General features: G+C 54.4%; 1 protein-coding gene across 1 annotated transcript; it reads right to left on the bottom strand.

Annotated features, from left to right (window-relative positions):
- Nucleotides 1-18: 18 nt before the first annotated feature.
- On the bottom strand, nucleotides 19-8,562 carry PALM3 (paralemmin 3). The gene is made up of 7 exons (XM_082651048.1): nucleotides 8,398-8,562; nucleotides 5,743-5,791; nucleotides 4,763-4,843; nucleotides 4,101-4,243; nucleotides 3,878-3,962; nucleotides 2,166-2,211; nucleotides 19-2,069 (listed from the first exon to the last, which is right to left on the bottom strand). Exons 1-7 carry the CDS (start codon nucleotides 8,436-8,438, stop codon nucleotides 220-222), a joined length of 2,295 nt encoding a protein of 764 aa, XP_082507174.1. The 5' UTR covers nucleotides 8,439-8,562; the 3' UTR covers nucleotides 19-219.
- Between the last annotated feature and the right edge of the window lie 4,306 nt (nucleotides 8,563-12,868).

A 12,868-nucleotide genomic window follows, 5' to 3' on the forward strand; every position in this document is an offset into this window, starting at 1 on the left:
TATTTTCAAGTATAAAGGCTTTGTCACAGAAAGGGGCCAGGGTCACAGGCAGTGTGCAAGGGGTCCAGGAGCCCAGGTGGAGATGGACATGTGGACCAGCTGGCTCCCAGGTGCCATCACCAGTCCCGTGGTGCCCTGTCTGCGCCTGGGACCATCTGCTGATGCCAAGAGGCCGAGGTAGCTGTGAGAGGAGCTGGGAGTGGGGTAGAGGGCGTGGGCTCACATAACCGCACAACACTGGCACGTCTTCTGCTTAGGGCCACTCGCCTCTTCGCCCTCGGGAGGGGCAGATGGCTCCGGCTGCTGGGCAGGCGCGTAGGTGGGCACCGCCTGGGCACTGGGGTTGGCCCTGGGCTCCTCCACCTGAAGCAGTGGCTGGCACTCAGCAGGCTGCTCCTGAGCTGGGGTCTCTGCCAGGAGGGGGGTGGCATCCCCAGAGGGGTCCTGGCCCTCATCAGAGGTTTGGGGCTTCACTGCTTCCGCTTCTGGGGAGCCTTCCTGCTTCTCCTGGGGCTGCTGTCCTTCTTCCTCCGGCCTTGGCTCCTCCTTGGCCCCCAGGGGAGCCACTTCCTCACTCACTTCCTCTGCCTGACACTCCTTTCCTCCTCCTGACTCTCTCTGCTCTTCCGGACTCAGATCTCCCTCGGCCCCTTGAGTCTTCTCTGTCTGCAATGGCTCTTCACCTGCCATTCTCTCTGCCTTCTGTGATTCCTCATCTCCTTTTGTCTCTGTCTCCGACGGCTGCTCACCGCCCGTTTTCTGTACCTTCAGTGGTTCCTCATCTCCTTTTGTCTCTGCCTCCGACGGCTGCTCACCGCCCGTTCTCTGTACCTTCAGTGGTTCCTCATCTCCTTTTGTCTCTGCCTCCGACGGCTGCTCACCGCCCGTTCTCTGTACCTTCAGTGACTCCTCGTCTCTTTTTTCCTTTCCCTCCAATGCTTCCTCACCTCCTATTCTCTCTCCCATCAGTGATTCCTCACCTTCTTTCCTTTCTGTCACCAATGGTTCTTCAATTGCCTCTAACTTTTCCTCACCTCCTTTCTGCTGTACTCCCAACGGCTCCTCGCCTCTTTCCCTCTCTGCCCTCAGAGGTCCTTCAACTTCTTTTCTTTCTGCCGACAGTGGTTCGTCACCTCCTCCCATCTCTGTCTCCACCTTTTCCTCAACTCCTCTCCTCTCCGGCTCCAAGGATTTCTCACTTCCTTTCCTCTCCACTGCCAGTGACATCTCTGCTCCTTCTGGCTCTGCGCCTGCCATTCCCTCACTTCCTCTCTTCCCCGCTAATTCCTCTGCCCACCTCCTCTCCGCCTCCCACGTTTCCTCCCCGCCTCTGCCGCCTGCCCCCAGTGGACTCTCATCCTTTCCCTCCCTTCCCAGTGCCTTTGGCCCTTCCAAGCCCTCCAGCCCCAGCTCTTCCCACTGCTCATTGAGGGTCACTCTCTCCACCCAAATGAAGGACCCCTCCTCTCCTCCAAAGCCCCCCTGCCCATCACCATCAGCGCTGCCCCTGGGGGCACCTTCCCCTTCTCCAGAAGCTGCTCCCCCCGGTCCCTCCTGCAGCCTCAGTGAGCTGGTCTGTGCAGCCTCCAGGCCTCTGCCCGCCTCCCCCATGGCCTCTGAGTCGCTGCCCTCTGTGCCTCCCACCCCTTCCCAGACTACCTCCACGATATCCCTGTCCTCCCTGACCCATGAAGGGAGCTCTAGGCGTCCGGCTTCCTGTCTGTCCCCGATGGCCTCCATGACCATCTCCTCCACCTTAGCCTCCAGCTCTGGGCCTGTGGGCCCCGTGGTACAGTCCTCCGTGGCCCTCAGCCCCTCCCAGACCACCTTCACCGTGCCTTCCCCTTTGGCCTCATTCACTCCCCCGTCAGACGCCGCCACTCCCTGACTCGGTGCCTGCTCCGGAGGGGGGCTGGATCCAGGGCAGGGGCCATTGGCTTCTGAGGAGGCCACTGCTGCCCCAGGGATCCTCCTTGGGGCTGGCGGAACCCCGACAGACTCGTCTCTGGACTTAGAGGGGTCCACTGGTCCGGCTGGTATGGAGGCGCTCTTGTTTAGATCAGTCTGGTCTGGGGGCGTGAGGGGAGAAGGGGAAAGGAGAGATGGGGCAACAGAGTGAGATTCAGGTCCTTCCTCTTGTGACCCCCAGACCTCAATACACCCACCTGCAGGACCTGCCTCCACGGTGGGCTGGGATAGAGGACGGTGACCCTGCAGGGATGGAAGAAACAAGGTCAGGCCGGCCCACATCTCCACTTCCAGCCTCCTGCATGCCAGTACCCCTCCCCTGCTCAAACACCATCGATGGCTCCCCGTTACCTTCAGGACCAAACCCTCTGTTGTACCTCAGCCTTCCTGACCTGTCTCATCTCCCTCTGCTCCATTGCGTTGCACACAGTAGGTGCCCAATCAATACTGTGGCCATGCAGCCAATCCCTCTGTATTGGGGACCTACTCTGCCAGCTACTGAGGTTACTTAAGGGACACTTAAGCCTTTTGCTATTGGAACTTACATTCCAGTGGGAGGAAGCAGGTAATAAACATAAAACAAATCTGTAATTCAGGGAGTGAGAAGGGCTATGATAGGAAAAAAAGAAAAGAAAAGAAAAGCAGGATAAGGGGCTGGGGAATGCCTGGGAGGTGATGGGGTGCCTCCTTTAGGTATAAGATGCAGAAGGGCCTCTTGGAGGAGATGACATTGAACAAAGGCCTGAAAGGTGAGAAGAGCCAGCCTTGAGTCAAAAGGTAGGAAAGGGCATTCCAGGCGGAGGGCACAGCAAATGCAAAGGCCCTGGGGCTACAGTGATTTAGGCAAGTTCAAGGAATAGAACAGAGGGTCAGGGTGGCTAGAGTGGAGTGAAGGAAGGGATCAAGGGAAAGATGAGCCCAAGGGAGGGGAGCTGAGGACACCCCTGCAGGCCACCTATGCCAAACCCCACAGATCTCCTATCCTACCCTCCTCTTTCCAGCCTCTAGGCCTTTGTCCAGGCTGTTTCCTCTGCCTGTATTCCTGATTCCCTTCCAGATTCAGCATAGATGTCACTGCCTCCAGGAAGCCGTCCCTGAGCCCCCAACCTCACTCAGGTACTTCTTATGAGCTTCCCCTATATCCTGGGCTCCCCCCTCACAGACTCGTTGCACCCCATCTCCTCATCTGGACCGTGAGCTCTCTTGGGCCAGGAATCATGCCTTGCGCATCTCTAGCAGGGAATTCCCGGCTTAGACTAAAAACCCAACAAGTGCTTCCTATCCCAATTAAAGGTCTCCTCTCCTCTTTCGTCCTGAAACAGGCACCTGGGAGCCAAGGTAAAGCATCAGGGAGAGGTGGGGACTGTGGAAAACCCACACATCACCGTGGCCAGGTGCAAATATTACTGGATCTTTGGACTTCAAGGAAAACACGGAGAGTCAGATTTTAATGTGAAGTTGTCTTGGTTTTCAAAAACCTGTATGTTGTATGGCCTGCGTTGTATCTTAATAGAGACATTACCAAAACAAACCCCAAAACTCCAAAAGCCACGTAGATGCCCCAAATCATGCGAGCATCTCACGATGACCCTTTCCCACCTTTGAGACTGAATTCCATGAACACTTCCCCACATTTGCTGACTGCTTTCCTCATTCAGGTCGTATTGGCAACCATATATCAAAACGGTCCCTTGTGCCCGTTCCGGGTACTAAGCTATGATCTCACCAACCCTCTCTCACACCTCTTCCAGGTGTGTGCTGTTGTTATGCTCATTTTAGAGATGGGGAAACTGAGGCTTGGGCAAGGAAAGCAGAGGACCCAGAATCTAAACTGTGCTTGGAGAGGTCCTGCTTTGGGTTCTGCTTGCCACACCCCCTCCTCCCACCGCCTGCTCCCCTAGCTCCTCACCTGTCGGCGCCAGGTGGGCTTGCCTGTGGGCTTGTGCTGGGCACCTGTGGATGCACTTTGTAACAGCTGCAGCTGGGACTGGAGTCTGGGGAAGAGAAGGGGCTGCTGGGAGCCTGGACCTCGGGCTTATGGACCAACCCCACCCGAAGTGTCAGTTGGAGCGGGCTGAGGGGCCTGGCCTAGTCAGGCTGGGGCAAAGCTGTCAGGCAGGGGCCCTACTCACGTGAACAAGCTGCCTTCCAGGTTCCGGATGCGGGCCTGAGCCTGGTCCTCAGGTGACTGGGGGTCCTGTGAGGCGGGGTCCTGGGGCCGCTCCGGCTCTTCAGCTGCCCCGTCCATTAGCCAGCGTTCCCGGAGAGACTTCCTCTGGGCATGGGAAGGGGCGCATGGACTACCCCATCTCATGTAGCGCCCCCCTCTGGATGTCCCACCGTGGGCAGATTTCTTATTGCCCTACGACCACCCAGATGGGACACACATTTCTCCCTCAGGCTGGGATACGTGCCCCAACGATGCCAGGTGGGGCAGACACCCCGTTACCAACCCATAGCTTTCCCACGCTGGAAAAAAAACACCCATCGATCTCCCCAACCTTTCCAGAATGGGACAAACACCCCCAAAGGTGAACTCAATGTCCCTATGAGCCCCTCCCTACCCCAAAGAGGAACAAACACCTCCATTGTCCCCACACTCTTCCCAAAGGTGGAACAAATGTCCCCATCACAACCACCCACTCTCCCAAGCTGGGGAGGACGCCCACCCCCAAAGCTGGAACCAATGCCCCCCCATGTTTAGACAGAGCCTCCTTTGGTTCCCAGAACTGACTCTCACAGACACTCCCACTTCATTGCCCGGGCTAAGCAGGCGCCCCTGCCCGCCCCCAACCTTGAGCCGCTCCACACGGAGTTTCTCCTCCTCCAGCTCCCGGCGCGCGGCGCTGATCTCCTCCTGCAGCCGCCGCTTCTCCTGCGCACAGAGGACCAGGAGCTGCCCGCGGGCCGGGTGAGGCCGGGTGGGGCCGCCTTCCCCCCTTCCTCCCTCCCTCCTCCGCCGGGCTCCCGGGGGCTCCCGGGACTCCCGGGACTCCCGGGACTGCAAGCCGCGCCGTGGGCGGAACACAAGTCTGGGCCCCGGGCCGGGAGGGGGTTGCGGAGGCCCTGACTCAGCAGCGGGTGGGGGCGGGGCCGGCGGGGGCGGGGCCGGCCGCGCCCGGGATGCTGCAGAGGCCTCGCCCGCGCGGAACTGGGGTCTGTGGGTGGGAGGGCCTTGGAATGGGAATCCGGGGGTAGGGGGTGTCTGAGATATGGAGTTAAGAGGGACGGGATTCAGAGAGATGGGGGTCCAGATATGAAGATCAAAGGGAGGCGGCTAGTGAGATGGGGGGGTCGGAAATGGAGGTGCAGTCATGGAGATCCAGCGAGACTAGGATGTAGAGAAGGGGTCCAGAGAAATGGGGGTTAGTGAGATGGGGGGTTCAGAGAGATGTGGTCCACAGAGATGGAGATCTAAATATGGGAGTTTAGAGAGATGAGGTTCAGATATGGGGGTCTGAGAGATGGGGTTCAGACATGGGGTATCTTGGAGACTGGGGTTCAAGAATGGAGCATCGGCTGCTATAGATTTCAAGAGTGCGGAGTTCGCAGCTCTCCATTCTAGGGGTGTCAGTGATCAGAGGAACTGGGGAGCGGAGGGGCCTGAGGATTTAGGTGGGGCGCCCCGAGAAAGGCTGGAGCTGAGGGTGCTTCCCGCACCTTCAGAGCCCTAGGCCTGCTCCCTGTGATAGGAGGGAGGAGAGGAAAGGGCTTGGGGCAAGGCTAGGGTTGCCCAGGGCTCCAGGCTGACCGCACTGGTAGGGCTTCACTTACCGCGATGACCTCTAGCCGCTGCCGGTAGAGGGAGCTCTCTGCCATTGGCCTGCAGGGAGAGGGAGGCGGCTGCCAAAGGGGTCTCCCAGGGGCCCACACCTCAGCAGGCTCACCTCTCGAATACCCCTCTCTGAGCCAAGATCCCTGAGCTGCTGGGAAGCCAACCAAAACCCAGCACTTTCCTCTATTTCCCCTTTGCACCTGGGAGGGGTCGGGGCAGAGGGCAGGGGTTCTGTGAGGGAGAGAGAGCAGAGACCATGACAGACTGAGCTAAATCCCTTCCTAGGCTTGACAACACCTCTCTGAGCCTCAGTTTCCCCATCTGTAAAATGGACCAGGATAGCTTGACCTTCACCTTGCAGAGGTGAGATGATGGCCTTGCAAGGAAGTATCCATGCAGGAAAAAACTTAGGACATAGTGCTCCAAAAACAGTAGCATAGTTTATTATTAATAATAATTTTAGGGAATTCCCTGGCGGTCCGGTGGTTAGGATTCCGTGCTCTCACTGCCGAGGGCCCAGGTTCAATCCCTGGACGGGGAACTAAGATCCCACAAGCCGTGTACCTCAGCCAAAAAGAAAAAAATAAAAAAATTTAAATAATTCCCACGACTAATAATGTTTTTGATTAATTATAATAACCATTCCCAGAAACTCTCGAATCCCACCAAACCCGAACAAGGTCCTTTCTGGACCTTGGCTCCTACACAGCATCCCTTAAGTGCTGGGGGGTGAGGGAGTCTGGGGAGAAAAGGGTCCATCCCACCATGGACACATGCCATTGCCATGGTAACTCCGGAGTTGCCTCCTCCACCTGCAAGCCACCATCCCTGGGGGCAAGGGTCACCAGGTCACACTGCCTAGTGCCGGACTCTGAACTGGGAGGAGGGGGAGGGGGACTCGCCGTTTAAGGTTTAACCTGAGATTACCCCCATTGTTGTCCTCCTCAGAGCACCCCAGGATCCCCAATTCCCAGCCTCCAGGGCCACCCCTAGTCCATTTGGGCTCCCCCTGGAAGCTGGAGGCTGACTGGTACTGCAGGGCACTTCAGGGACAGTTGTCATTACATCGGCCTCTCATCAGAGACATGCATTGAGCACTGACTACGTGCAGGTGTTTCACAGGCCAATAACTAGAAGGATATATCTGTCTGCCTGTTGGCCCTGACGCTTAGCCCAGGGTGGGCACAGAGCAAGCCCTCAAACATTTATTAAGTTGAGCACTAACTAACCTCATTGCCCAAACTCTGGTGGGGCCTCCCTGATCTTCTCTGGCCTCACCATGAAGGTATAATAGTGAGTTCACACTTAGCACTTACTATCTATAGCACTCTAAGTGCTCTATGGGGCTTTCGCTAGGCTCCCACAGCCACCTCCCCCTCCCCCTCCCTGCCCTGATCTTGAGACACTGTAGTCAACTTTTTGCTGAGTTGACATTCCAACTGAGAAGAAAATCAGCCAACCATTAGCCAGTGCACACCAGGTGCCAGGCACTGTTAAATGCTTTACTCACAGTAACTTATTTAACCCTCTCTACCATCTTAGAAGGTAAGTATCAATAGTAGTACTGTCCCCATTTGACGGATGAGAATACTGAGGCCCCAAGAAGTGGCAAAAAGACTTGTCTAATGTCCCTGAGTCAGGATTGGAACTCAAGGCTCTCAGATCCCCAGTACTGGGAACACTGTGGGGAAGAGGGAAGTCTAGGCATCCTCCTCTCGACGACCAGGAGACAAGAGATCTGTCTGGGGTGTCCCCAATTCCAGTTGGGGCAGGATGCTGAAGTCATGCTTTCCAAGGTATCCCAAAGGAAGCTCAGACCCCCTGTTAATAAGTTTGCCCCTGGGGGGAAGGCTAAAGTCCCCCCTCTGCTCTCCCACCCCCAAGATGTAATCTCCCTGCCTCTTCCTTGCTGGGGGGAGGATCAGATTCCCATTGCTAGGCAACCAGGTTTGTAGTTGGTGAATAATGCAACGGGGAACCCAAAAGAGTGAAGAACCAAATTGGGGTCCCTGGGGGGAGCCCCTTTTCCAGAACTCTTTACAAACCTCTGGAGCCCCTCCACCCTCTTACTTTAAAAAGCCCTCACACCTCGAATATTAAAATAATCTGCACATTTCGTTAGATGTTGCTTATCTCTAACTCTGCAAGAAGAACATTCACGGTGGTGGCTTTTTGCCCCACCAAGAACAGTCGGTGGTCATTTCATTAAGCAGGTGATCATTTCCATTTTCCCATTCTCTTTCCCAGTTTGGGAGCTGTTAACTTTTCCCTGTTGGATCTCAAGCATTTCCTCCCACCCTGGACACTGAGGGATGATTCTAGAGGCAAAACATAGGAGTCAGAGACCTTGACATTCCCTGCCCCTCACCCAAGTAATAGCCCCACCCCCCAGGCTGGACTTTGGGCTTGGGCCTGCCAGCGGAAAGTCCCCAAAAAAGAAGGGGGTGAGGGTTCACACCTCCCACCCGACTTTCTGGGGAGGGGGGGCATTGAAGAGCCTGGGGGGCTGGCTGCCGGCCACCCTTCACTCTCCCTGGCCCCCTTAGGAGAGGCTAGCTGGAGGTCTCACCTCCCCTGCTCCGTGGAAAGGCCAGTGTCTTCCATGAGCCCCTCCCAGGCCCTGCCCACTGGCCCCCCTGACCCCAGACACTTACATGGGTGTGGCCGGAGACCACACCTGGCTTTGCAGGGCCATCTCTGCCCAGAAGCCCACGTTCTGGTCCCTGAGTCCAGGACCCACCACCCGCTTGCCGAAAGGTGCCCTGGAGGCTGTGACTTGGCTGTCGGGAGTGGGGGGGGGCTGCAGGCGGGCACTGGGAGAGCTGGTCCAGCTGGTTTGGGCCAGGAGGCGGGAGACGCATGGGCCGGGGCGAGGGGGGCCGGGGGCTGGCGGGGCAGTTCTGGGGAGGTACTATCAGCTGTCCTGATCAATTATTTACCAGCCAGTGGCCTCGTTGCTGCACTCAGCTGCCTCCTGGCAAACACACTCTCACATGTGTGGTCTAGCGGGTGGACGGGCGTTTGGAGTCCCTGACCCCCTCAGACAATGGTACCTCCACTTGCCACCCTAGACATTTCTAGTCCAGTCGCCCACCAAGGGTCACCCACCTTTGAGTACTGTTGAACACCACACAAGGGATACTTTTACAGGCTAGCTGCCCTCCCTTCTTGGACCCTGGTTCTGGGGCGAGGAGGAAGGGCTGATCCAGCTAGAGGATTCTGGAGACCAGAGCCTGTGCCCCATGGGAACCAGAACGTCTGGGCTCTGGACAACTCTGGGCAACTTCCCCTAGGTTTCTAGGCTTCGGTTTCCCCTTTGGGAGAATAAGAGAATTAGATCAAACAGCCTCCAGGACCCTGGACACCCCTTAGATGTGATAACAATTGGGGGAGTGTGGTGATGGGAAAGGTCTAGAGAGCTTCCTACCTAAATCTTGAGGGTCCCTGTTCTACCCCACATCCCATTCTTAAAGGGCCAGCACCCCTTTTCTCAGCTGATTATATGTTTCATCCAACCACTCTCTTGGGGAAATCATTTTTACTCTCCAGGCTGGTATCCTGCAGCCCCCAGTGCTTCCCTTATCACAGCCCTGGTCACACTGTGCAATTCTGACATAAACCTCAATGAGAAGAGCCCTTGTCCTGGGCTCTTTGCTTTACTTATTTATTTTTTTAAATTTTAAATTCATTTATTTTTATTTTTTATTTTTTGTGGCCACGCCGCACTGCATGCAGGATCTTAGTTCCCCGACCAGGGATCAAACCCCCTGCATGGAAGCGCGGAGTCTTAACCACTTGGCCGCCAGGGAAGTCCCCTGGGCCCCTTGCTTTAGAGGGCCTGCTTCCCATGGGGCAAAGGGAATGTACCCAGCTAAATCGTCCCTCCCTGCTCTAGATCCTACGCAGGGTGTCCAAGAAGTGGCCAAGGGCAGCTGTGGGCAGAGGGGTGAGGAAAGAGCATGGGCGTGTGGGATGGGCTCCCTAGGTGCTTGCACAAGGCTCCTCGCTGTGTAGGACACTTTGGGGTGGGAAGCAAAAGGGGCCAGACTGAGGGCTGGGGTTTTCCTGTGTCCCACATTCAAGTACACAACTCCTAGGGATTCAAAATATTTTCAATTGAACGTGGTCATCTAGGTCATTCTACAAGTATATTTGTCATGATAGGAAGAAGGAAATATATATATATATATATATATATATATATATATATATATATATATATATATATATATATGCAGCGCCACACGGCTTGCAGGATCTATTTCTCGACCAGGAGTTGAACCCAAGCTTCGGCAGTGAAAGGGCCGAGTCCTAACTACTGGACCATCAGGAAATTCCTCTGAGAGAACATTTTTTTTTTTTTTTTTTTTTTGCGATACGCGGACCTCTCACTGTTGTGGCCTCTCCCGTTGCGGAGCAACAGGCTCCGGACGCGCAGGCTCAGCGGCCATGGCTCACGGGCGCAGCCGCTCCGAGGCATGTGGGATCAGGGCACGAACCCGTGTCCCCTGCATCGGCAGGCGGACTCTCAGCCACTGCGCCACCAGGGAAGCCCCGAGAGAACATATTTTTAAAAATAAGTTTTTAATTGCGGTAAAATACACACAACAAAATTTACAGTTGGTGGCATTCAGTACATTCGCAGTGTTGTGCAACTTTTGCCACCGTCTTGTTCCAGAACCTTTTCATCACCCCAGAAGGAAATCCGGTACCCATTAAGCAGTCACTCCCCATTCCCCCCTACCCCCAGCTCCTGGCAACCACCGATCTGCATCTGTCTCTATAGATTTACCTATTTTGGACATTTTCTATCAACGGGATCATACAGTATGTGGCCTTCTGTGTCTGGCTTCTTTCACTGAGCATAATGTTTTCAAGGTTCATCCACACTGTAGCATGAATCAGTGCTTCATTCCTTTCTATGGCTAAATAATATTCCATTGTATGGATGGATCACATTTTTTTATCCATTCATCTGTTGATGGACATTTAGGTTGTTTCCACCTTTTGGAGGAGAGAATATCTTTTACTTCATTGCTTGTAGTTTGATTTAATAACTGTTAACTCTTTGGATGTATAAATATAGGCTTCCCTTTGTACCCTTGTCGTGTGTTCCACCTTGAGGCAAGATTGTTCTGTTTATAATTGTGTCTGTCTCCCAAGCTCAACTGCAACTTCCAAGTCTGGTTTATCTCTTTGTCCCAGCATTGGGAACATTCTTAAACAAGTGTTAGGTGTCAGGCACTGTTTTAGGCGTGGGGGAGTTAGGTGAGCATGACAAACAGAAAATGCTGTAATGCGGCTCACTTTGCAGCCTGGGGTTGGGGGAGACAGATAATATACAAATAAAGGAAGAAATAAAGGTAATTGATGATAACTGCAGTATTGGGTGAGTTACAGAAAATAACAGGGATAGGGTTAAAGAACAGCTGTGTTTGATGTAGGCTGGGTGATCAGAGACCGCTTCTCTGAAGAACCAAGACCTGAATAGCAGAAGCCAACCGTGTGATGAGTCATTCCAAGCAGAGGGAAAGGCAAGTGCAAAGGCCCTGGGGGTGGGAATGCAGCTGGGGGGTTTGAGGAAAGCATGAAGGCTGGGATGGAGGAGTGATCAAGGGAGATGTCAGGAGATGAGATCTGAGAAGTGGGAAGGGCCTTCTGAGCCAGGGTAGGGAATTTGGATTTTTCTTCTAAGTCTGGTGGGGAGTCACTGGAGGACAGTGAACGTCTGGGACAAGGGTGGCGAGAAGTGGACGAATTCAGAATATATTTTGGAGGCAGAGCAAACAGCAATCCAATATATGAATGGATTGGGGCAGGGGCTGAGGGAAAAAGAGAAATTGAGGCTGACTTCTACATTTTGGGCATGAAAAACAGAATGAGTGAGTTGCTATACATAGTAGAGAGGAATAGAGTTGGGGGAAACCAAGAGTTCAGTTTCTAACGTGTTCATTTTGGCATATCTATTAGACTAGGGACTGTTGGATATGAGTCCAAAACCCAGGGGAGAAGTCAGAGCTAGAGACATAAATTTGGGAGACATCAGCATAGGGATGGTATTTAAAGCATGAGATTGGAGTTTGTCAAGGTCTGAGTGTTGGCAGGAAAGAGACTGTACTTAAACCAAGTAATTGATGAGAACTCGTAGAAGGAAATAATCAAGGCATAGTGCATAGCCTGGATTCGCCACAGCCAGGAGCTGTTACCACCCCATGGACCTGGAGGGAGAGAGCTACGTGGAGCTGCTGCCTGCTGTGGAGGGACACAGCCAACAAAGCTTGGAGGAAGGGGGCATGGGATAAACATCCTGACCTCACTCACCTCTCTCCCATCAGCCAAACCCAATGGAAGCCAGAGGGGAAGGAAGCCCATTGATGCAGGTGAACCAGAAGTCTGAGAAGGGGTGCCTGGGAGGTAGGAGGGAAATCAGGAGAGGATGGTGTCCTCCAAGTCCAAGGAGCTAATGGAGAGGGAATCAGGGAGGAGCCAGTGATCAGGTCTGGCAAATGGAGGTCATGGAGGTCCTTGGACAGAGAAGGTTCAGTGGCGTGGTGGAACCAAGAGCCCAGTAAGCATGGCTGGAAGAGGGACAGGAGGTGATAAAGAGTCCACTGTAGAGACAACTCATTCCAGAAGTACAGTTTTCATCCTCATCACCTCCCGAGGGAGTAAGCACTATTATCCCCGTTTTACAGACAAGGAAACTGAGCCTTGGAGAAGGCTGACACTTAGGTTCTGAGTGGGCGGGAATCAGGTGGGCCTGATTCCAATTGGGTCAATAGAGTCAGAGGAAGGAAGGAGGTCAGATGGTCAGAGGGAGGAGGGTAGCAGCTTGAGATTGGGATCAAGGAGAGAGTAGAGTGGGAGGGTGGACAGAAAGGGGAGTCACCAGGGTAGGCAGAGAGTTGGGGGATTATTGGGGCTCCTGAGGCTGTGTAGCCCCCCCACTTTCTTTAGGTAACTATATCTTTCTTATTGGTCACCCCAAAATGGTGGGGGGTGGAGGCAGGTTTTGGAGAGAGCCCAGGGGAAGAGAGTGGAAAATGTCGCTGGGGGTAGGTCGCCTGCTCCCGGCATCGATCCTGGCCTTGAACGTCACAATCTGGCCCCAGCTGCAGGGAGCTA

This window comes from Grampus griseus, assembly GCF_964374135.1.
Source record: "Grampus griseus genome assembly, chromosome: 3".
NCBI classification, from domain to species: Eukaryota; Metazoa; Chordata; class Mammalia; order Artiodactyla; family Delphinidae; genus Grampus; species Grampus griseus.